Source organism: Nicotiana attenuata, chromosome 7, assembly GCF_001879085.1.
Source record: "Nicotiana attenuata strain UT chromosome 7, NIATTr2, whole genome shotgun sequence".
Lineage (NCBI taxonomy): Eukaryota > Viridiplantae > Streptophyta > Magnoliopsida > Solanales > Solanaceae > Nicotiana > Nicotiana attenuata.
This window is the reverse complement of record NC_031995.1, coordinates 109,195,293-109,218,447: the sequence shown is the minus strand read 5'-3', so window position 1 is coordinate 109,218,447 and position 23,155 is coordinate 109,195,293. Positions and strand designations below refer to the sequence as shown.

The following is a 23,155-nucleotide window of genomic DNA, read 5'->3' as shown; positions in this document are numbered from 1 at the left end:
TCGGATTCGGTCAATTGATTGATTAATATTTTGGACCAAATTTATTTGTTAACAGTAAAATATTAACAGAAATGTTATTAAATATTTGTTTTAATAACATAATATTAATATTAAAATAAATATTAATATTAAATCCTCCAATCCGTTTTTCTATTTTCGTAACAGAAAATTAACTACCCTCTTCAATTTTTGCCTCTTTATTTTCCCTCTTTATTGTTGAGTAAATAGCCATTTATGTAATGGCAATTATGCCGTGGCCGTTTTGCATAAACAACCATTCTGAAGAGTTGCACCTCTTCAGATTTCAGCCCAACTTTGACTATAAATACAACAATATTCTGCTCAGAATTTCCATATGATTTTTTGAGTTTCTCCTCCTTCTTCTGCATACTTTTAGCATCAAACAAAGCAACAGTAAGTGTGATTTGCTACCGAACTTTGTGTTCGCCGAAACACTGGGGTTTGAAGTACCACTACACCAGTGTGTAATTCGTTCTATCCTGAGAGGAAATAATCCATAACCTTGGGTACTAGGAGGGGATTAAATTCCTTAAGGAAACAGTGTGAATTTAGTGGGCTCGAATTGGTTTTCTGTTATTTCGTTGGTCATTTCTGTTTATGTTCATTTCTGTTTCCAGAATTATTTTACAAATACAGTATACTAACAGTTACAACCATAACTCCATAAGTATTAGAGTAGTGGAAGTTATGAAAATAATAACAATTTGAGATTTTATTTCATTATAATTCGAACCATCTCTTATACCCTACAGTAAAAAGACGAAAAAGGGGAGGGAAAAGAAAAAGAAGAAAAACCTCAGCTCCATCCCCGTCTTCACTAAGCTCTGCGAGTCAGTGTAGAAGCAAAGAGAAGCAGAGAGCGACGGCGGTATGGGAACGTCGGTTCAGGTGACGCCACTCTGCGGAGTGTACAACGAGAACCCTCTCTCTTACCTCGTCTCTATCGACGGTTTCAATTTCCTCATCGATTGTGGCTGGAATGACCAATTTGATACTTCTCTTCTTCAGCCCCTTTCCAGGTCAACAAACAACTCAATTTCACTTCAATGCTTATAATATTCCTATTTCTCAGAGCATAAAAAGATATTACAATGTAGGATTTAACAACAGATAGCTAACTATTGCATGAAATTTCTTTATCTATTTACTGTCTTTTGAATTTCTCTGTGCTGAATAATATATTGATAATATACAGGGTGGCTTCAAGTGTGGATGCTGTATTGCTATCACACCCTGATACATTTCATCTTGGTGCTTTGCCCTATGCTATGAAACAACTTGGTCTTTCCGCTCCTATTTATGCTACAGAACCAGTGTACAGACTAGGGTTACTAACTATGTATGATCAGTATCTCTCACGGAAGGTGAACCTTTTACTCTAGCGTTATCCATGAATTATCGAATTGTCTATTTTAGTTTATAAGCTTTATAATCAAGCATTCACATGTATATTAAGTGTCTGTCCTTAACATTGATGTCGTGTTTAATTTTTTGTGCTTTACAATGAATTACGTTGAGCTATAGTTTCCAATGTGCTTAATGATTTATGTACTCCCTAAGGGAGAGAGTTTATCTGAGGCAATACACAAGTTTACTAGCCAGAGTTTGAGGCTTCTGTTTGTATGTTTCAAACTGTCTTCAGTAGAAAAGGAAAATAAAACTTTCGACTGTTACAACATGTATTATAGGGATCATTATCTCTATAATCCTTCCGTATTTTGTTTACAAACTGATTAATTAGGTCTTGGTCTCCTTAATTATTTGCATAGTAAACGACGAATGCAGACTACTGATTCAGTTGCTGTCTACTTGGTAGTTAAGTTGTCGGTGATGCTAACCAACCCTTTCAAATTAGAGAAGAACACTGGAAATAAAGTTGGCAAAATGTGAGTCACCATTATCAGATCCGAATGTACCAACTCGAATGTTACTTAATCTTTCTTCTTCTACTAATAGGGTTCGAAACTTTTTAAAGAAAAATAGAAGTACCTATAGAACAATATTTGGCAGCTGCTAAGAATAGTATAGTCCAATATCTGACGGAATCATTTGTGTTTGTTGTTTATGAGTGTGTAATCATATAGAAGTCCATTGACATTCTCTTCTTGTGCAGCAAGTTTCAGAGTTTGATCTATTCACTTTGGATGACATTGATTCTGCATTCCGAGATGTGACCAGATTAACCTACTCTCAAAATCATTACATGTCTGGTAGGTTTCTTTTCTTGTTTAGTATGTTACTCCACCTTTTTTGAGTTCATTCCATGTCCGTTTCTGGTCTCTTAATATCATGTATAATCTAGTACTTCATATTGTCAAGGAGATAAAGTTGCCCATGCATTGAAGAGTGGTCGTTAGGAGCTAGATTGGTTGCAAGTCCTGACTACAACTGAATTTGAAGAACTTAAATCTATTATTGATTCCGGAACTGCTGTTATATTGTAGGAAAAGGAGAAGGGATTGTTATTGCTCCATTGGTAGCTGGTCATCTGTTGGGAGGTACTACATGGAGGATAACAAAAGATGGGGAGGATGTCATATACGCTGTTGACTTCAATCACCGTAAAGAAAGGTAAACTTAGAACAGTCTTATTATCCGTCTAAATTGGATTCTACTCAACTTGATCCTATTATTATAATTACTCTTTTCTCCCTTTCAGACATCTGAATGGAACTGTTTTAGAGTCTTTTGTCCGTCCAGCTGTTCTAATAACGGATGCCTTTAATGCTTTAAACAATCAACCCTCTAGGCGCCAAAGGGACCAAGAGTTTCTAGGTAATTGTTGCTCCTTTTTATTGTGAAGAACTTTTTGGATCTCACTATGGCTTGTCATACGGACTTTGTTGGTTTAGGCCTTTAGGGGAAGTCACAGATACACACAATACATTTTATAAATTTTTAGTTATTAACTTGCACATCCAGAGGACTTCCGGATTGTCATTTGGTCTTCCCTTATCCTCATTCAAAAGAAAAAAGATAGTCACTTTTCGGTTTGAGGAGCTTTTTTGGATCTGAGAAGGGCTTGTCCGACACATTTTTATAATTTTACAGTTATTAATTTGCATGTTTAGAGGACTTTCAAATGGTCGTTTGATCGTCCCTCTATCCCCATTCAATAGAAAAAAGATCATTGGATCTTCTTTTCCATGCTGCAAGTGATAATTTCTCAGTTCTTGTCTATGTGTTTTTCTTTTTCCTGTAGATGCCATAGATAAAACTGTAAATGTTGGGGGAAATGTATTACTTCCTGTTGATACTGCTGGTAGAGTTTTGGAGCTCATCTTGACGTTGGAACAGGTGCAGGAACGAGAGTATCTCATATTTTTGTCTGCAACTTATTAACTAGTTAGTCTCATGGCTGGTTTTGGTGAGAATTGCAGCACTGGACGCAAAAGCAGTTGTCGACTCCCATCTTCTTCCTCTCATATGTAGCATCAAGTACTGTTGACTATGCGAAGAGTTTCCTTGAGTGGATGAGCGATTCAATTGCAAAATCTTTTGAGCACACTCGGGATAATGCTTTTCTATTAAGGTAAGGATGATATACTTCAAATGTTTTCGTTATTGGAGATTTATTAAAAAATTATTGTCATTCTTGGAGAGATATTTAACTAATGAATTGTTTTGCTTCAATGATGATTCTTTGAGGCTATTGAACAGTGGGGGTCGGGTTTACTAATTTACTTTAAGTTGTCCATTATTTTTGGAGGCTACTGAACCCCAAGGGTAAGATTTCCTTTAAGGAAGTTAGCAGATAACTTGTGACAGCCTGTGCTTTAATAGCGTCAGCTTTCAAGCTAATCATTCCTTTGTTATAGGCTAAGAGCAACTGAAATTCATTGGATCACCTTTCTGTCAAATTACAAAGAAAGCCTACATAAGGGAAGTTAATGCAAGAGATAAAATGAATCTAGTACCCTCCTGAGTTTGTTTTTTATTTTATTATTTTGTCCTTTTGTCTCTGGGTATTTTTTCCAAATATTGCATCTACTTCTTGGGGAATCAGGATGAAGGTTTTGAATCATGCAATAGATGGGGTAATGACTTGGAAGTTGAATGTATAGTTGTGTCAGATCAACCCTCCTAAGGTTGAAGACGTCCTCTTTCTTTAGTTTCCTATTCTTCTTTTCTTTGTTGGAGTGGCTTTACAAATCTGGATAACATATTCCATTTTGGAAGGTGAATGTGGCATCATATTTACCTTTTACTGATTGTCTTGCTGTCACGTATGGAATTATAGCAAAGGTTTTTTGTTACTTCAAAAACTCAAGTGGTGATCCTTTGAATATTGCTCAACAAGATGGAAAGTAGTGCAATAAACTCAAAGTATTGTTATCACCTTTTTTCTTTTGCTACCTTCAAGCAAATACTCTCACTTGTATTTGTAATAGTCAGCATGATTAATATTACTTAAATTTTCCTATATTCCAGCAGTTATAAGCTTATTAGAAATCTAATGGAGCGTTTACAATATATACAGGAAAATTAAGCTCGTGATTAACAAGAGTGGTCTTGAAGAAGTTCCTGGGCCAAAGGTTCATTTCACTGCTTCTTTTGGTAAAAAAGGATTCGTCTTTATGTTTCTCAGTTGATCTGTATACAATCTATAGGTTGTTATGGCTTCCATGGCCAGTTTAGAAGCTGGATATTCGCATGACATCTTTGTTGAATGGGCAGCTGATCCAAAGAATCTTGTTCTGTTCACTGAAAGAGGGCAGGTGTGCTTGTACTCAGATTAATTAATCCTTTTTCAAAATTTGGATTGTGTCCAGCATTTTTTAATGCTAACTTATAGTAAGACATACCAGTTTCACCCCTTCTGAGGTCCAAGGGATACTCGTCTGTTAGAATATCTCTATTACTTACTTGTAAGATGCATGTATAATTTTGCAGCTCCAGTATCTCTACTTCTTGAGTGAATTTCTTCTTGCCACGTTTTTTGAATAGTAATAATATATTTCGTTAATGGCAGCTCATTTTCATTGTTGGAAATTGGTTTCACCGTTCCTTGCTTTGCAGGAAAGCTGCCAGTTTCACTGATAAACATTTTAATAATATTTATTCAAAATTTCGTATTTTGAGGAAATTGATCTTGTTTCTGTTGGTATCTTCAATTACATGTGCTTATGCTTATACTGATGCCTTCAACTTGAATATAGTTTGGCACATTGGCACGCATTCTTCAGTCAAATCCACCTCCTAAAGCTGTTAAAGTTACTATGTCAAGGAGAATTCCCTTGGTTGGTGAGGAGTTAGCCGCTTATGAGGAGGAGCAAAACAGGATAAAAAGGGAAGAAGCTCTCAAAGCTACTCTTGTTAAAGAGGAGGAATCAAAAGCCCCTATTGGGGTCGAAGTCATCACTGGTGACCCAATGGTCATTGATGCCAATGTCACACATGCTTCCTCCAATGGTATAGTGCCATCTTCTGATATGTGAATGAAAACACTTTGCATCTGGTACCTGTGCACTTTGACTCATCATATTTGAGAGTATGTTGAACCTTTAAATTGTATGTTTTTTTCTTTGAGATCTGTCAGAATCCCACATCGGGTGGGTATGGGTTCTTTTGTCTCTTCATATGATCTTCATATGATCTTGAGCCATCATCACCTTATAAGCTAGCTTTTAGCATTGAGTTAGGCCCAAGGTCCATTTCTTTATCCTGGTATCAGAGCCAAGCCCATCCCAATCCATTGTTTACTTGATGTTGAGCCCCATCTTATGTTTTCCACACTCCAAATGTCCAGTCCTTGGTGTGTGTGTGTGTGTGGTTGGGGGGGGGGGGTCAGAGTCCCCCATCGGGTGGGTATGGGTTCTTTGGTCTTTTCACATTGTCTTGGGCAATCCTCACCCCATAAGCTAGCTTTTGGAGTTAAGCCCAAGGTCCTTTTTTTGTTGGTAAAATAATAAAATTCATTAAAACAAGGGCAAAAATCAACCGTATATAAGAAGTATGCCAAAGAGTGGAAAACCATCCAAAACACCCAAGGTCCATTTCTTATCAAGATCCATCTTTGAAACTTTGGAACATTTCTCATCCCCCACAAAAACATGAAGTTGAAAGGCTGAATGCATCACTGGATTCCCATTCCCTTATTCATTTTTATTAGACAATCCTATCACTAATAGATGTGAACATTACTTTCCACACATATCTTCTCCTTCAGGTCTCTCTCTACAAATTGCTTATCCTAGAGTTTGGTTCCCTCTCCCCCCTCTTTCTGTATACGTCTTCTGAATTCCTTCTGTGTAGTCCTCTTTTCTCCTACTTTATTGAACCTGCTTCTATGCCAGATCTTCACTATTCGTCCGCCTCCTCTATCTGAATGCTCTTCTGAACCTTGACTCTCCCTGCCCCTATCACTTTGCTCTGGAGAACTCCTGATGGTGCATGTGGGTAAACAAAATATTTGTGGCTGATTTCTGCTGGTTTCGGGTATAATTTTCAGATCTGGCAATATATTGCCTGTTGAGATTTACCAAAATGTATTTTTGATCCGATTTGGGTTAAACCAACGAATTTAAAATTTTGAAGGGATATTCATGAAATTGGTCGTCTGCTGGTGGTCAGATAAGGAAGTTGTTGTCTTGTTGAAAAGTGAGGGCATAATCACACTAGTGGGCTTTAATAGGCATGCTAAAGAAATAACAGACACACTGAGCTCTAACTTTTTTTTTTTTTGAGAAAGAACTGAGTTCTAACTTTTTTTTGAAGAGAATATATATCTACTTTTTGGAAGTAAAGAAAATTGGCAACCCCACTATGAACAAGGATGCAGACAAAATATCTATAGCACCCATGCACATACTTTCCTTTTTTTTTCATTAGAACTTTGATGTTTAAGTTAAACATAGGTCTTATCATGTTTACAGCTGCTGGTCCATACAGTGGTGCTTTCAAGGACGTCTTGATTGATGGATTTGTTCCACCTTCATCTAGCGTAGCTCCAATGTTCCCTTTCTATGATAACACCTCCGAGTGGGATGACTTTGGTGAAGTCATCAATCCAGATGATTATGTGATCAAAGATGACAACATGGAGCAGTCGTCAATGCATGTGAGTTAAAGTTGGTCAATTGTGCCTTCAGTTGATCAATGTCATGGTTATATTCTTGTTTAGAAATCAACTTGTATGTTGGTTGTCCAATGCAGAAAATCTTTCTGGTCTCATCTGAGTCAAGAAGATTGAACTCTGCATCATTTTGCTAATGATTGTTCAAATGTAACCATACATCATCAGAGCATCTGATAGATTTTAGTGGCAGCTCGAGTACTTTCTGAACTAAAGTTTCTCATGTTCCTGAACTTTTTATATCGTAGCCCATGGAGGGTGCAACAATAATTTCGGTTGGGCTTAAAATCAATTTTGGGGTTAACAGCATCACCTGTGGTCTTAAACATGCCTTTAATTTCGTAAGGGAAGAAATGTCGATTTGCCAGTGAATCATGTATTATGCTACTTGGGGTTGGAGTTTGTAGTAAATAATTTTACAGGTAAACATTATAGCTCTTGCATACATATGACTCTTTTTAAAAGTTTACAGTTCTTCAAGACATTATATCATGGATATTATACATCCATGGTAAACAAGAAACAGGTCCTCTCACATTTGGCGAGTTCAAAGTTTTTCCTACTGTTTGACTCACAACAAATGGCTATCTCTGGTGTATCATTTATGTCTTGTGATAAGCAGAGAAATACTAGGAAGAAATGAAAGACAGACACTAGGAACAAGATCTAGCCATTACTATCTGCGTCGTATAGAAGAATGAAGGTCTCTTCCTTGGTTGAAGTTTACTAGCATTAGCTGACACCTCAAGAACTAATGAACATGTTATTTATTAGATGGTAAAATTTCATCTCTAGGACATTACAAGTATCCTGCTGATAACTTTTTTTAACCATCCAATTAGCTACAGTTTTGTGGTGAATTATACGTTTCCCAACCTTTTTGGATAATTATTTACTGTCTTTCTAATCTTATTCTAGGTTGATGGAGATCTAAATGGAAACCTTGATGAAGGATCAGCAAATCTAATCCTTGATTCAACACCCTCAAAAGTTGTTTCTTCAGAGTTAACGGTAAGTCTAAGTTTGCTTCTTGATTTCTTTTGATACTCTAGGTAAAGCTGAATTTACTTGAAACCACTTCAATAAATGAGAATGTAGAATCTTAGTTACAATGCAGTGACCAAATAGCCTCTTCAAAATGAGCAAGTGAAAATAGCATTGGTCAATCCAACTTTTGTATCGTGGTACTATAGGCCTGTCATTTTTACTTTTACTCTAAGTTGCTCGGACTCGGATGCGGGTATCTAATATGGGGACGGATCCGAGTATCGGATTCGGCAAAATCTAAATTTTAAGATTTAGGGGTGCGGATCCGGATATGGATACGATTGCGGGGATTCAACTAATAAAAATAGAGCTATAAAAATATTATAAATTTTGAGAGATATTTGTGAAAAACTTACATGAATATTGTAGAATTCAATCTTTCATTCTCCAAGATGGACATTATTCTTTCATTCTCCTAAATCTGTTTTATTTTTGATTTTGAGAAATCAAAATCTCAATTTTTCTCCTAAATTTGTTGCTGGACTCCGGTCAAAGTGTCCGCAAAGTCAGTTGACCAAATCCGGGACGTATCCCGCTCCCGCTCCCGTCCCCGTCTCGTATCGGGACGGGGACGGCACCAAAATCGAAGAGTCCGCGCAACTTAGCTTTTACTAGTCTTCGGATACGCGCGCTGTGCGTGTGCCCTATATAGATGAGAATAATGTTTTTGAAGAAAAATAACATTCAAAGCATGTGTTTGAGTCACAAAATAAATATTAAGTAAAAATTGAAGTTCCTGAAATTGATAAATATTGATCAGAAAATTGACACATTATATTCATTTATTTTTGACCTTATGTAAAAATATTTATTTAAGTTATAGATTAAAGTCAAGGTATACAAAATCTTATTAGTAATTTGAAATTAGAATATCATATGAATATTGCTTTGTTTTGATCACTATATATAATGTGATTCGTCATGGTTAGATATATAGGAACCAGTAAAGATTGACAAATTAAGTTATTTAGTTAGGTATTATAGTTATAATTGCATTTCATTGGACGTCCTAGAAATAAAATAATGTACTGGAATTCTCGAAAAAGGTTTATATAAGGTAAACTTTTATTTGATTTTAAAGTCCAAAATCTTAGGACTTCTTATACATTAATGATTTGATAAGTAAAATTTTAGTTGATCTCAAAGTCCTAAATATTAGGAAAGTAACTTAATTCACATTCTTATCCAATGTAAGATCTATTTTTAAAGGGTAAAAAAGGCGAATGATATTTCGCTAAGGGGCTTCGTGCTTTTAATAGAATATATGGATTTATCAAATTCAACTGCTTTAATGTACGCCATCAGAATGCAGAATTCTTAGTAACAATGTAGTGACTGAGTAGTTCTTTCGAAATGAGAAAGTGACAATATTGTAGAGCAATCAAAATATTGTATCATGCTAGCTTAGGCCTGTTATAATTTTTCTTGAACTTCTTTCTTATCAAAGTTTCATGCACTTGCTACTTCCGTCAGTATTGCACTCTTCAGAAACTATTTCAGGGCTGTGATAGTTTTGAGATGAGAAGCAAAAGATGATGCTATTTCTGGAATATCTTATTGAGCAATTAGTTACTCCGGCTGCCCCAATTTTTTGGGCTCTATTACTATTTGGATAATCAAAAGTTTTCTTTTTAACTAAGATTTTTTAAATTTTTTATCACACGCCTATGTATATAGCTTTTTAAAATCTGACCTTGTCCATCCGCAAATAATGAGAAAGTTGGAAAATCACACCCAACTTTTGACACAGGATAAAGTTCTCTTCTGTTCCGCTTTCTTCTGCTCACCAAATCGAAACTCCATTTCAAAACTTAGAAAAAATTGTGATTGATGGTACTTTTATGCAGACAGATGTAAAGTGTATTGCAAAGAATTTGAGAAACCTATATCCAAATTCACTCTAGATAAGTTGAGATAGGGAGCCTTGAAGCAACGGTAAAGTTGTCTCCGTGTGACCTATAGGTTACGGGTTCGAGCTGTTGAAGCAACCACGGATGCTTGCATTAGGGTAGGCTGTCTACATCACACCTCCTGTAGTACGGCTCTTCCCCGGACCCTGCGTGAATGCTCCAACCGGGCTGTCCTTTTTACTCTAGATAGGTTGACCCTCATACTTTAACCCTGGCATTCTTTTTGATGATTGGGACGGAGGGAGTATATGACTAGATCCTTTCTGGAAGTAACTTACAGTCGATGCATCTTCAAACTGTCTCTATCTGAATTCACTCTTTCTTTACAAAGTTGGCTCTTACAAATGTTGCTTCAATTGTTAAACTCCGGAAATGTTGAATGTCACTTAAGTTTTGACATGTGTTCCTGATCTTCTGAAACTCTAGTTTTAGACTTTTAGTGATCCATGTTTTGTGATTTCACAAATATACAGATACAATCATTAACCTTAGAAAACGGTAACAAGTTGTACTGTACTGTCATCTGAAAAGTTGGATGGTTTGCTGCTAACTTTTAGTTCTTTTTTTCTAATTGCACTTGCAATATTTTAATATGCTCAGTATTCTGATTAGCATCCTGATAATATGTTTTGCTCCAATTTCCATCCTCCCCTTTTTCCCTCTCGCAGGTACAAGTCAAGTGTTCCTTATTATACGTAGATTTTGAAGGTCGTTCAGATGGCCGCTCAATCAAATCAATTCTTGCTCATGTTGCGCCCTTAAAGCTTGTATGGACGTCCTTTCTATAACTGATAATGTAGATTTCCTAAAGATAAGAGAGGATCACATTTTTTCTTTCATGCACTTCTACCATCTTTTCAAAAGTTGCTAGTATCATTAATAACACAATTGTTCTCGTGTGTTTTATGACATGTCTTCCATGTTCTGTGTTTTTTGTGTCTAAATTTTCATTTATCACATATTCACACGCTTCCACAATGTTCTCATTCAAAGAACAACATATATTCCTCATGCATGCATGGAATATATTCTTGGCGCAGTTGGATCATAGGCTTTCTTCTACCATGAAGAAATAATCTCCAGTAAAGTGATCTGAAATATTTTGGTCATTTAATGGCTTTTCTTGAAAAATAATAGGATATAACATCTTTATACCTGTCGGACAAGAGGATGTCTTGCTTTTAGTAAAACTGGAGGGTTTTGTTCTTCTGATCTAACTGCTAGTTCTCTGCTGTATAGCTTCATCCTAAAATGTAAAAAAAATTCTTAGCCAAAAGACTTGTGGAACTCTTAGCATATTTGAACAGATGATTTTGTTGGAAACACTATTAAACTACTGCAGAAGAAAATTATCTTTTTCTCCTTCTACCTCTGCTGCCCCACCTTAAGAGAAAAAAGAGAAGCATTTGTATCCTATGTAATCAGAATCCGCCATAGAAAATCCTGACAGTTCTATCATCCCCTTTCTGGTGAATCATCTGACCTTGCTTGCCTTTTCTATCTGGCGAGGAAAGTGGAAAGCCAAAAGAAAGAAAACCTGTAGGTCACATATATTAAGCTTTCAGTATATATGACCGAACTATTTTCCTTTTCCCATAGAAGATGTATTTCACTGATTCTATATCATGTTCTTAAATTTGGTAACTTCATTTCACAAGATGAAAACTGCTAGCTTGGTATCGATTTCTACTTCAGTGCCACTGCTAGCCTTTTACTTACGGAATCAAGGGATATTTTTTTTTACCGATTCTGTATCGCAAACAAGTTGAGTCAAAGATTTTGAAAATCTCACATAATATACTTGAATATCCTATGAAAACTTTATTTTAGCTTTTTTCTCTTGTAAAGCTGAAACGTTGACTGATGTCTGTTATCTTTAGTCTTAAACTTACTTGACATGAGGGTTACAGGCTTACAGTTTTGCAACCAATAATAATAGGGTTTGCAGGAGCTAGTTGAACTCATCCCATCCTGCATATGAAAAAAAAAGAATATAGGAAGGAAAAAAGTGATGCATCAAGTCTAGATTAATGTGTCGTTTTCTAAAATATCAAAGTCAGTTAGTTTATTTATGTCTTTATTTTTGATAACCAAGATATCCCCGAGGGTTGGTGGCACAAGGTTTGAAACTCGATGGATACGGGGCCCACACCTCTACCCTTCTCCACTTAAATACCAGGCTTTTGTCTAGGGCAGGGTTCGAACCCGTGGTGTGCGTCTAACTTACACATCACGTGCTGCTCTTACCACTAGACCGAAGCTCATGGGGATCAAATATCAGTTAGTTTATGTTGTCCACAACTTCTCCTGGATCACAATTTCCTAACTGAAGTTGGTAATTTTGTATTAGAAGTTCAATAGCACAAAAATGGCCATTTGGATTGATTGGATCTTCATGTCTATATCTTTCTGCTTTTGATGCACTTATTGGATGTTCATTAACTTAACTTTGTGCCCTTCTCCCTATAAATACTATCCCTGTTCTACTTCTCTTCTTCTTCAATGATCTGAAACCATTAGTTCTTGCAGTTTCGACTGTTTGACATGCTATAATAGCTGTTCTGTTTTATAGGTATTGGTGCATGGATCAGCTGAAGCCACTGAGCATCTGAAGCAACATTGTCTGAAACAAGTTTGTCCGCATGTTTACGCTCCCCAGTTAGAAGAAACAATTGACGTCACTTCAGATTTGTGTGCTTATAAGGTTAGTCTACTTTCTTTATTGTGGTTTATGCCTTTAAAAAAACACCAGTATTAACATCCCGGTTCTATGTTTGTTTCCTTGATAGGTCCAACTTTCTGAGAAGCTAATGAGCAAAGTGCTCTTTAAGAAGGTAAGCTGGATATGGTATGGCTATGACATCAACAAATGACTTTCTTCAGGAATTTTGCCACTTTATGCATTCTAAGAACTATTTTTACGCATTTATGGAAGCAGGTGAAGTTAGTAAGTAAATTATGCACATCCAATTTAAAAAAAAAGTTAACCTATGTACACTTGCTGAAGTTATATCAAGGTTCCCTTTCTCAAAAGTTTTCTGCACTAGCAATTTTGTAGCCATCCTTCTGTTCTGAAATGCTGGGGCTCTCTACACTCCATAAACTAGAAGGGTATAAAGATTTCAATCGTTTATGCTAAAAGTTCTGGTATATTCGACTTTCTGCCCCATATGCTGTGTGCAGAGACCAATTTTACTTTGATCATATTGTGGTCCGAGTCTTCCTCTCTCCTTGGTTAATTGTGTTATTTGTAATAGCTTGGAGACTATGAAATAGCATGGGTTGATGCTGAAGTGGGGAAGACAGAAAATGGCATGATCTCTTTACTTCCTCTCTCGGGACCCGCTCCCCCGCATAAAACAGTTCTCGTTGGAGATATTAAAATGTCTGATTTCAAGCAGTTTCTCGCCAGCAAGGGCGTGCAGGTCCTTTTGTTTTTCTCTTGTCTTTTCTTTTATGTTTATCCTTTCTACTAATTATGTTTTGGCTTTTGCTTAGCAAATTGTTAAGACCAACAAATTTCATTTTTCAGGTAGAGTTTGCTGGTGGTGCTTTACGTTGCGGGGAGTATGTGACCATTCGCAAAGTTGGAGATGCTAGTCAAAAGGTGGCAACTTTTTGATAATACCTCAAATTCTTTTTCATATTACTAGTATTTAAGCATTTCAGAGCCTTTTCTTTGACTTCCTTTATTGAAACTTCTGTTTGGGAAATTTATTTTAGGTTGGAGGTGCTGCCATTCAGCAGATCGTGCTCGAAGGTCCATTATCTGAAGAGTACTATAAAATTCGAGAATACCTATATTCACATTTTTATTCCCTCTAATGCCAAGAGCAGAGTAACTTGTCTTGTATTTGTACCCGGGTGCGGAGGCAGAGGGATGCAAGGGGTTCAATTGAACCCCCTTTGTCGGAAAACTATGTAAATAGTGCAAAAATTGGAATTTTTTTGCTTATTTATAAGTTGTTGAATTCCCTTGGCATAAGATTTTTGTCTTTTTAAATCCCCTTGTTTGGATTCCTGGCTCCGACTCTGTTAATTGTACTTTGTATCCATAATGCAGTTTTGCTTGTTCCTTTTTCTGCCTCTTTTCCTTCTCATGGACGTGGCTGTTTTCCTAGTAGTTTGTAAATATCTTCTCTTTGGTTTCGGAAAGTTCAATCGTCAGTATTTCCTGCAGAGTGCAGACCGTTTTGACTGTTGAATTTGCGCCAATGGCAGTTCCGAACGAAAATAAAGAATTTACTCTCTGCTTGGCAAATGAAGAATCACGAATCCGGACGTACTAGAGTAGAAAAAACTGAGCTGAATTTAGAAGTTTCGACCAAGATATTGACAGAAAAAAGAGAGGACCAATTATAACTTAGCGTACATCTCTAATTGAATGTTTTGTTGTCAATTAATTGTCCCCTTTTATCTTTTAAGTCCGGGGGAAGCATACATGTTTCTTAAATAGTGTTTTGGTTTAACTTTTCCCACGCAAGTTGCAACAGGATTTTTATTTAACAAATTGAAAGATGACCAAAATAGAAAGGGTGTCTTGGACAACGGTAAAGTTGTTTCCGTGTTACTATAAGTCAGGGGTTTAAGTTGTGGAAGTAGCCATTAATGCTTGCATTAGGGTAGTCTGTGTGCATGGCACCCTTGAAGTACGATTCTTCCTCGGATCCTGAATACTTTGTGCATCGGGTTATCCTTTAAAAATGGGGTGAAATTTAAAAATAGCCAGATTTACAACTGGTCGTTCAAAAATAGCCCAGTTTCAAAAGTAATCGAAATTTAGCCACTTTTCATGTAAAGATAAATCTGAGCGAAAACACTGTTCAAAACCCCGAAAAATACGCCCGGTACATTATGCTGGAGTTCCAGTATAAGTATACTTGAACTCCAGCATATTATACTGGAGTTCCAGCATAAGTACACTAGAACTCCAGCATAATATACTGGAGTTCCAGTAAGTACACCGGTCCAGCATAATATATTGGTGTTTGGAGCACTGGTGCTCCAGTCTCCAGTATATTATACTGGAGCCAGCAAAGTATACCGGTGCAGCATAATATGCTGGAGTTCATACAGAGGTGCACCGAACTCCAGTATATTATGCTGGACCGATCTCTGTTGTAGCAAAATAGTGGTTATTTTTTATTGACTTAGTAAACGCTGACTATTTTTGAATGACCAGTCCAAAAACTGGCTATACCGTGCTATTTTGACTTAAAAATGGCCCAAATTAATGCTACTATTTATGTCGGCGCACTTTACATAAGATGTAAGTATTCATACGCTGAACCAAACGTTAGGTAAGATGGGGCAGCGAATAAATGAGTAACCGAATTTGGTTAGACAAAGAGTAGTATTATACCCGCAGTTTTATTTGATTTTAGGGAAAGGATGAACACTTATTTCTAATGGAAATGTTTCTGTTACCTACTATCCTACCCTCCACGCCTCTCTCATTCTTTAATTTTGTTATTTTGCTTTTATTTTTTATGGTTCTTTTAGTGTCTTGATATGCTCTACTAAATTTGTAAATTTTTTTAATCAAAATTGTTATTTTCTTACGTCTATGTCATTAACCAAACAAAATAAAAATCCATCCAAAACAAGATTAGAACCCATCTTTCACTTAAACTAATCAATACATTAATATACAATCCGCTAATTTAATTTTCTGGTCAATCGTCTCAATTACTGGAAGTACGGTAATTCTACTCAATGCCATGTGTTTTGATTTTTGTGATAATATTTTGGGAAAAGGGTCAAAAGTATCCCTATACTATTGTAAAATATTCACTTATACCCTCCGTTATACTATTGGTCCACAACAGCCCCTGACGTCAACTAGTGCATAAATACCCCTTTGCCGTTAGGTACCTCCACCATGGCAAAATTATCCCACGTGGCCTCACATATCGTTGAGGTGGATGCCACATGGCATGCCACCTCATTGCACCTATCCTATTTTATCCCCTCCCCTACTTCTTTCACCACCACCTCCCTCTTCACCTAACCTTCACCAATATCGCCTCTTCCTTCACCACACATGTATTCTTTTACCACCATCAACCACTTGTCTTGGCCGCCTTTCATAAAAATTGATATAAAATTTTGATTTCTTGGTTTCATTTTCGGATACCAGAGTGCCAAAGCTTGTTGGAGCAGCTTTAGCGGACAGTAGTTTATTTTGTCAAAAGATAAAGGAGGAAAAGAACAATGTGTCCAAATGCATAGACAAAATTTAAGTGCATTGTGCAAGTTGGTAAAAGAAGGAAAAAAACATGAAAAATCTATATAACCTATTACTATAAAATTAAATTGCAAAGATGAAAATGGTAATTAAATACAACTATCTCTATGATACAAAGCAGAGCTTTGTAGCTGGAAATGGGAATCTAAAACTGCTTCTAGCATAAAGTAAGCGAAGGAGGTGGCATAAGGTAGCAATGTAATGACTTTGTTTTCTCTTTTTCGAAAGTATACTAGCGGCAATGACTGCCTATAAAGAAAATCTTTACATACTAAAATCCTAATCATTGAACTAGAAACTAAATGTACCACTGTATAAAAACATTTTATTTTGCTCTGAACATTTTAGTAAATCATGAATTATGAGATTTTCCTTCTTGTTGTGGCAGCTGGAAAGCATCTTTCACTTCTTTGAGTTTATTTAGTTGCCAAATGGTCCTGGGTCTCACATTACCTGAAACCAAATTCGAATATGAAACCAAGAAATCAAAATTTTCGATAGATTTTTAGTGAAAGAATGGTGGCCAAGACTAATGGAATTTGATGGCGGTGGAAGAATAGGTGTACGATGAAGGAGGAGGTAATGTTGGTGGTGGTTGGATGAAGAGGGAGGTTGTGGTGGAAGAAGAAGTAGGGTAGGGGAGAAAATGGGATAGGTGTGATGAGGTGGCATCCACATCAACGATATGACAGTCCACATGAGATAATTTTGCCATGGTGAAAGGTTTTAACGGCAGAGGAGTATTTTTACACCAATTTTATGACGTCAAGGGTTGTTGTGGACCAATAGTATAACGAAGGATATAAGTGAACATTTTCGAATAGTAAAGGGATATTTTTGACCCTTTTCCGTAATATTTTTTACTAATCATCATCATATCATACTATATTATAAGTATGAAGTCCCAAGTTAAAGATTGAAAGACCAAAATACCCATTAAAATTGAATGCCCTTTTTAACCTTAAAAGTTAATTAAATTCCTACAAGAATTTGTGTGCATGTGAGTTTCAATATAAAAAAGAGAAATTTTCATAAATCACTATCTTTTAGCAGTAATTAGCCATCTATAGATACCATTTGCTATATTACGTACTATAGATACCTTTTCTGTGGTTATAAGATGTATTTGATGTATTTAAGCTATTGTATTCATGAATACAGTAGCAAAAATAGACGTGAATGAGGGAAGTCCAGCTAATCAGTTGTTGTATTCGAGTGTATTCGACTATATTCATGGAGTAAAACATGGGATTACAGCTGGACAGATTATTGTATTCGACTGTATTCACGGCGTGAAATAGGGGATTATACTGTTTTTAAAACGGAAAGTGAATCAACTAACATAATAGACTCCTAATATAACTCAATAAACTTAATTATAACACAAAAATTTTGTATTTTCAGTTATAAAAAAGATTCTCAACCGAAAAATACCCCAAAAATATAGCAATCTTCAGAGAAATTATATAATACATCTGAATACATAAATTATATTAATTAAAAAAAATATATGAATATATTCATGGCATATAGTGAGACAGTGAATACAATAAAATACATAGGAGAGACTTTATTAGAGTATTGGCTAATGAGAGTCTTTGCCCACGGGGCCGTGGTATTATTGAAAAGACGCCACGTTGAGATTTGCAAGAAGGGCGCGATTTTTTATATTAGCTTTAACTAAGCCAATTCCCCCTAATTCCTTAGGACTAGTAACCGTATCCCAACTTATTAAATGGAGACGTTTTTTTCCAACGTAGAACCCCAAAGAAAGTTCCTTTGAATACGATCAATGAGTTTAAGGGTTTGCTTAGGTAAATGAAAGTATTGCATCACATGGTTAGGGATGTTGGTAAGAGTTGATTGGATTAATGTTGCTCTGCCTGCAAGGTTAAGGCAATTTAGTTTCCAGTTAGCTAGCTTAGATCTCATATTATCTAGAACAAAAAGGAAGTCCTTATGCTTAGGAGTTTTATTGGTCATGGAGAAGCCCGGGTACTTGCCAAAATGTTTACTAATGGAGATATTAAGGGACTTGGCTATTTTATCCTGTAGGGGCTGAGGACAGTTAGCAGAAAAAGCAATTTTGGATTTTTGGTAGTTAATTTTTTGACCCGATAATTTGCAAAACATGGAGAGGGTATTCGATATTGCCTCACATGTTTTATTATTGGCTTTAGCCATTAAAGTAAGGTCATCTGCGAAAAAAACATGGGATAATTCAGGCCCTTTTGGATTAAGCTTAATGGGGTCCCATATTGCACAATCGACTTGGTGATTTATGTAGCGGGAGAGCATTTCGATACAGAGAACAAAAATGTAAGGTGAAAGAGGGTCTCCTTGACGAATTCCTCTAGTAGGCTTAAAGTAATTGGTGCGAGTACCATTAACTAATATGGCAAACTAGCGGTGATGCATTGCATTACAAGATTGGTTATTTTAGGAGGGAACTTGAAGTATTTTTGAGAGCGCAAAGCGCAAAAAAGCGACAAGGGCTCGCCTCGCTTCAAAAGCGAAGCGCACACTTTATTAAAGTGAAGCGCAATTCTTAAAAAACATAATGTAAAATTATAAATAATCAAAAACATCAATTTAAATACTTAAAATTAGGTACTAGGTACCACCAAGTCATCCACAAACCATAGGACAAGCAAAATCAAAGCTACTAAATTACTAAAAGTCAATCAATATCTTATTCTTCTACTCTTCTTCTTCTTCTTCAAGATTGTCAAAATCTTGAATTCCTCTAGTATCTTCATATTGCTCGTCATCTTCTTCTTCCCCCTCCTCTTCATGATCACTTTCATCTTCGTCAATTAGGGATAGGGATCGACTTGTAGTAGCCACACTTTTTCCCTTCCTAATAGAGCTTGAACTTGGAGTATATCTCCTTAAACCATAAGGATTCTCCCCAACTCCACTACCAACCGCAACATCACCCCAAGTGAAATCAGAGTCGCCTTCAAATACTTCTTTATCTTCACAATTTTCGGGGACTCCGGCCACTCATTAGCCTCATCAATATTGTCCAAAAGAATTGGATCAATTATATTGCGGTGGTTGTAGCTACGCCTCAATGCTCTATTGTATTTTATAAACACTAGATTATGGAGGCGCTTCAAGGTTAGTCGATTCCTTTTCTTTGTATGAATCTGCAAAAAAGATGTGTCAACTAATTAGTATTTAGTAGGAGTTTGGACAATTGAGATATAATCTATTTATCTCAAAACACGAAATAATTCTTTTTATTTCTCACGTGTTCAAAAACACTCCAGTTCCTTTCACATCCGGATGAGCTACAAGTTAAGCTTAGAACTTTGATGGCGAAAGTCTGTAACTCCGGAGTCTCTACACCATATTGGTCCCACCATTCAACTATAGAAGTCAAAAAAAATATTCAAGAGTTAATAAGTATAAAAAATACATTGAAGTTAGAGCTATAAAATATAGAAACACTTGGTCACCTGGCGACTTCGTCGTTCTTTGTTTAATAGCAAGTCGAAGCTTAAAAAGTCCTTCAGCTGCCTTGTAAGTAGCAAGCTGATCTACTATCTTTTCTTGCAAGTCTTCATCTGGGTTCAACTTGATAACAACCTGATGGAATCTTGTCCACACTTCTTTAGCCAATGAATTCTTCTCATGCTGCTCATAAAAGAGTGATGGGTTCAGAATAAGTCCAGCTGCATGCAAAGGTCTATGAAGTTGCTCATCCCATCTTGCATCAATGATCTGATAGACCTTTGCATATTTTTGCTCATCACTGAATGATGCTTGAATAGTCTCCTTGGGCCTATCCATAGCTTCATAGAGGTAGCCCATTGATGGTTTTGCCTCCCCATCCACCAAACGGAGTACTTTAACCAAAGGGCCACCAATTTTAAGAGCATGAAGGACATTATTCCAAAAAGAATAAGAAAGAATAATGCGTGCAACCTCTTTCCCCGCACTTTCCTTTGCAAATTTACTCCTGCTCCATGCCTCTGAAGTGACCATCTTTCTCAAATTGTCTTTTTGACAGTGGAGACTACGCAAAGTCAAGAAAGCAGTGGCGAACCTTGTCTTGCCCGGTTTCACCAAATTCTTTTGCATGGTGAATCTTCTCATCATATTCAATAACAAGGGCCGCTGACAAATATAAGAATGTAACCTAACGCCCTTGCCAAAAACTGTAGAGAAGGGTCTTTCCTTGAAAATGTCCCCGAACATCAAGTTGATACAATGAGCCGCACATGGAGTCCAATAGACATTCTTGTACGCTCCTTCAATCATGCCACCTGCTTTCACATTTTCACTTGCATTATCAGTGACCACTTGAACAACTTTGCTTGGACCAATCTTTTCGATAGTGTTCTGAAACAAGGTGAACATTTTGATGTGATCGGTGGATGAGTCACTAGCATCAATGGATTCAAGAAACAAACTTCCCCGGGGAGAATTCACCAACACATTAATAATCATTTTCCCCGTTCTTGCCGTCCACTTGTCCATCATAATGGAGCAGCCGTACTTGTTCCATACAACTTTATGCTCCTCAATAATTTTATTAGTCTCCTCCACTTCCTTATTTAGATAAGGACCTCTTATTTCATGGTAAGTGGGAGGCTTCATTCCAGGTCCGTATTGACCAACGGCCTCAATAAAGTCTCCAAAAGTGTCATAGTTGACACAATTGAAGGGGAGCCCAGCATCATAGACCCATCGTGCAAAAGCTCTAACTGCACGATCCCTCAAAATGTCTTTAGCAATTTTTTGTACATCTTTTCCACCGCCCTTTGCTCCCGGCTTCTTTGAGAAGTATCAATCCATAGGACCTTTAGTCGATGAGCCATGGCTTGACCCATCTCTTCCCCGTTTTGTTGGAAGTGACAATTCTTCAATATCATCATCATCATCATCATCATCAAGATTGGTCACCATTGGTTGATGAACCATTTGATTTTTTTGCTCCTTCTTCTTCTCAACAAAGTTCTTTATTTCTTCCCTCACCTCCGGTGGACATTTCGGACAACTTGTGACATTTCTATAGCCACCAATTAGATGGTATTTAAAGCGATAAATGCCACCCGTTGTAATCTTGTTGCAAAACTTGCATACAAAATTTGTATTCTTCTCATTAACTCTCTCACCATAGCACCAAGCCGGGTCTTTCTCTTTCGAACTTTGAGACATTTTAATATCCCTATTAAGATATAAGAAAAACATAATCAATAAACTGAAAATGCATATAATATATATAATAATTAATTATATAAACTGAAATATACATTTAAAAAATCACATAAACTGAAAATATAACATATATAATAATTAATTTTAATTATTGAAATATAATAATAATTTAATTTTATATACTAAAATATAATAATAAATAAAATACATATAATAAGTAAATATATATGCTGATATATAATAATTGAACGAAAAGGAAAAAGAGGAAAAATGGTTCCTTACTCTGTTCTATACAGTAGAAAGTAGAAACAGAGAAAGAAAGAAGAAGAAGAAAAATGAAGAAGAAGAAGAGCGACTGGTCGACTGGTCGTCTGGTCTGAAGTAGAAAGCAGAAGAAAGAAAAAAGAAAAAAACAAGAAGAACTGAAGAAGAAAGGAGAAGAAATTACCTGGGTATGGTCTTCGAGGTCGACTGGTCGAGCGACTGAAGAAGAAGAAGATGGAACCCTAGCTTTTTTTGTCGACTGAAGAAGAAGAAGAGCGACTGGTCGAGGCCTCTGTTTTTGGTCGAAGAAGGGGATTGGGATTTTTTTTTCAATTTAGGGTCTGTTTTGTCTGAGACCCAAAGTTTTTTTTTTTAAAAAAAGCCCCCTGTGCTTTTTTCACAAAAGCGATCGCTTTATCGCTTTCGGCGCTTCCACGCTTCGTCGCTTTTACCAGTGAAGCGTGCGCTTCTGCAGATTGCGTCACCTTAAGGAGCTAGAAGTGACACATTGTCGCGTCGAGTCGCTTCGCGCTTTAAGCGACGAAGCGCTCGCTTTTCAGAACACTGCTTGAAGTAAACAAGAGTCCTATAGATAAATGACCATTCTAGGTAATCAATAGCCTTTTCTAAGTCTAGTTTTATAATCATATTAGATCTAGATCCTTTGATAGTTTTGAATTTGTTGAGCACCTCCTGGATGATAATACTATTGTCGCATGCCCTTCTATTCTTAATAAAACTAGATTGAAAAGGACTAATAATCTTAGGTAAAAGGGGTTTAATTCTGTTGGCAATAATCTTGGTGACTACTTTGTAAATAGTATTACAAAGGCCAATTGGCCGAAAGTTTTTTAGAAGATTGGCATTATGTACTTTGGGAATTAGGCAAAGATGAGAGTAGTTAAGAGGATCCGGAATAATTTGAGACTGGAAGATGTTTTTTACATAAGCAACAATAGAATTACCAACAATTGGCCAAAATTTTTGATAGAAAAAAGGATGGATGCCATCCGGGCCAGGAGCTTTCATTGGTTTAAAGGAGAAAATAGCATTAGGGACTTCTTGGCTTGTGATAGGGGCATCTAGCAAGTTTAAGTCTAAATTGTCAAAGCATTTAGGAGAGTTTATGATATCAGCCCTACTAGAGGTGATGAGAAAAGTGGTGAAAGTAGTCTTAAAATAATCAAAAGTGTGTTTAGAAATTTCTAAAGGATCATCAATCCAGTTGCCATCTTCATTTTTAAAATGAGAAATTTTATTGCTTCTTCTACGAATTAGGGTAGAGATGTGGAAAAACTTAGTGTTTGCCTCACAATTGTTAAGCCAATTAACTCTCGACCTAAGTTTCCAAAAATCCTCTTCCATTCTAAGGACCTCGTTATAATCATTAATAAGCTGACTTTCGAGGTCTAGGAGAAAAGA

The 23,155-nt window shown here is 36.4% G+C and overlaps 2 protein-coding genes across 2 annotated transcripts; one reads left to right on the top strand and one right to left on the bottom strand.

The window, feature by feature from the left end:
- Positions 753-14,135, top strand: LOC109229687 (cleavage and polyadenylation specificity factor subunit 2). Its single transcript, XM_019395216.1, has 18 exons — positions 753-1,040; positions 1,217-1,385; positions 2,135-2,231; positions 2,466-2,592; positions 2,681-2,796; positions 3,224-3,318; positions 3,402-3,553; positions 4,502-4,556; positions 4,632-4,739; positions 5,181-5,433; positions 6,897-7,081; positions 8,015-8,107; positions 10,722-10,820; positions 12,626-12,757; positions 12,843-12,887; positions 13,311-13,478; positions 13,586-13,660; positions 13,777-14,135. The coding sequence occupies exons 1-18, from the start codon at positions 892-894 to the stop codon at positions 13,876-13,878; spliced, it is 2,220 nt and encodes a 739-aa protein (XP_019250761.1). The 5' UTR covers positions 753-891; the 3' UTR covers positions 13,879-14,135.
- On the bottom strand, positions 19,966-21,469 carry LOC109230349. The gene is made up of 3 exons (XM_019395856.1): positions 21,112-21,469; positions 20,039-21,015; positions 19,966-19,980 (listed from the first exon to the last, which is right to left on the bottom strand). Exons 1-3 carry the CDS (start codon positions 21,467-21,469, stop codon positions 19,966-19,968), a joined length of 1,350 nt encoding a protein of 449 aa, XP_019251401.1.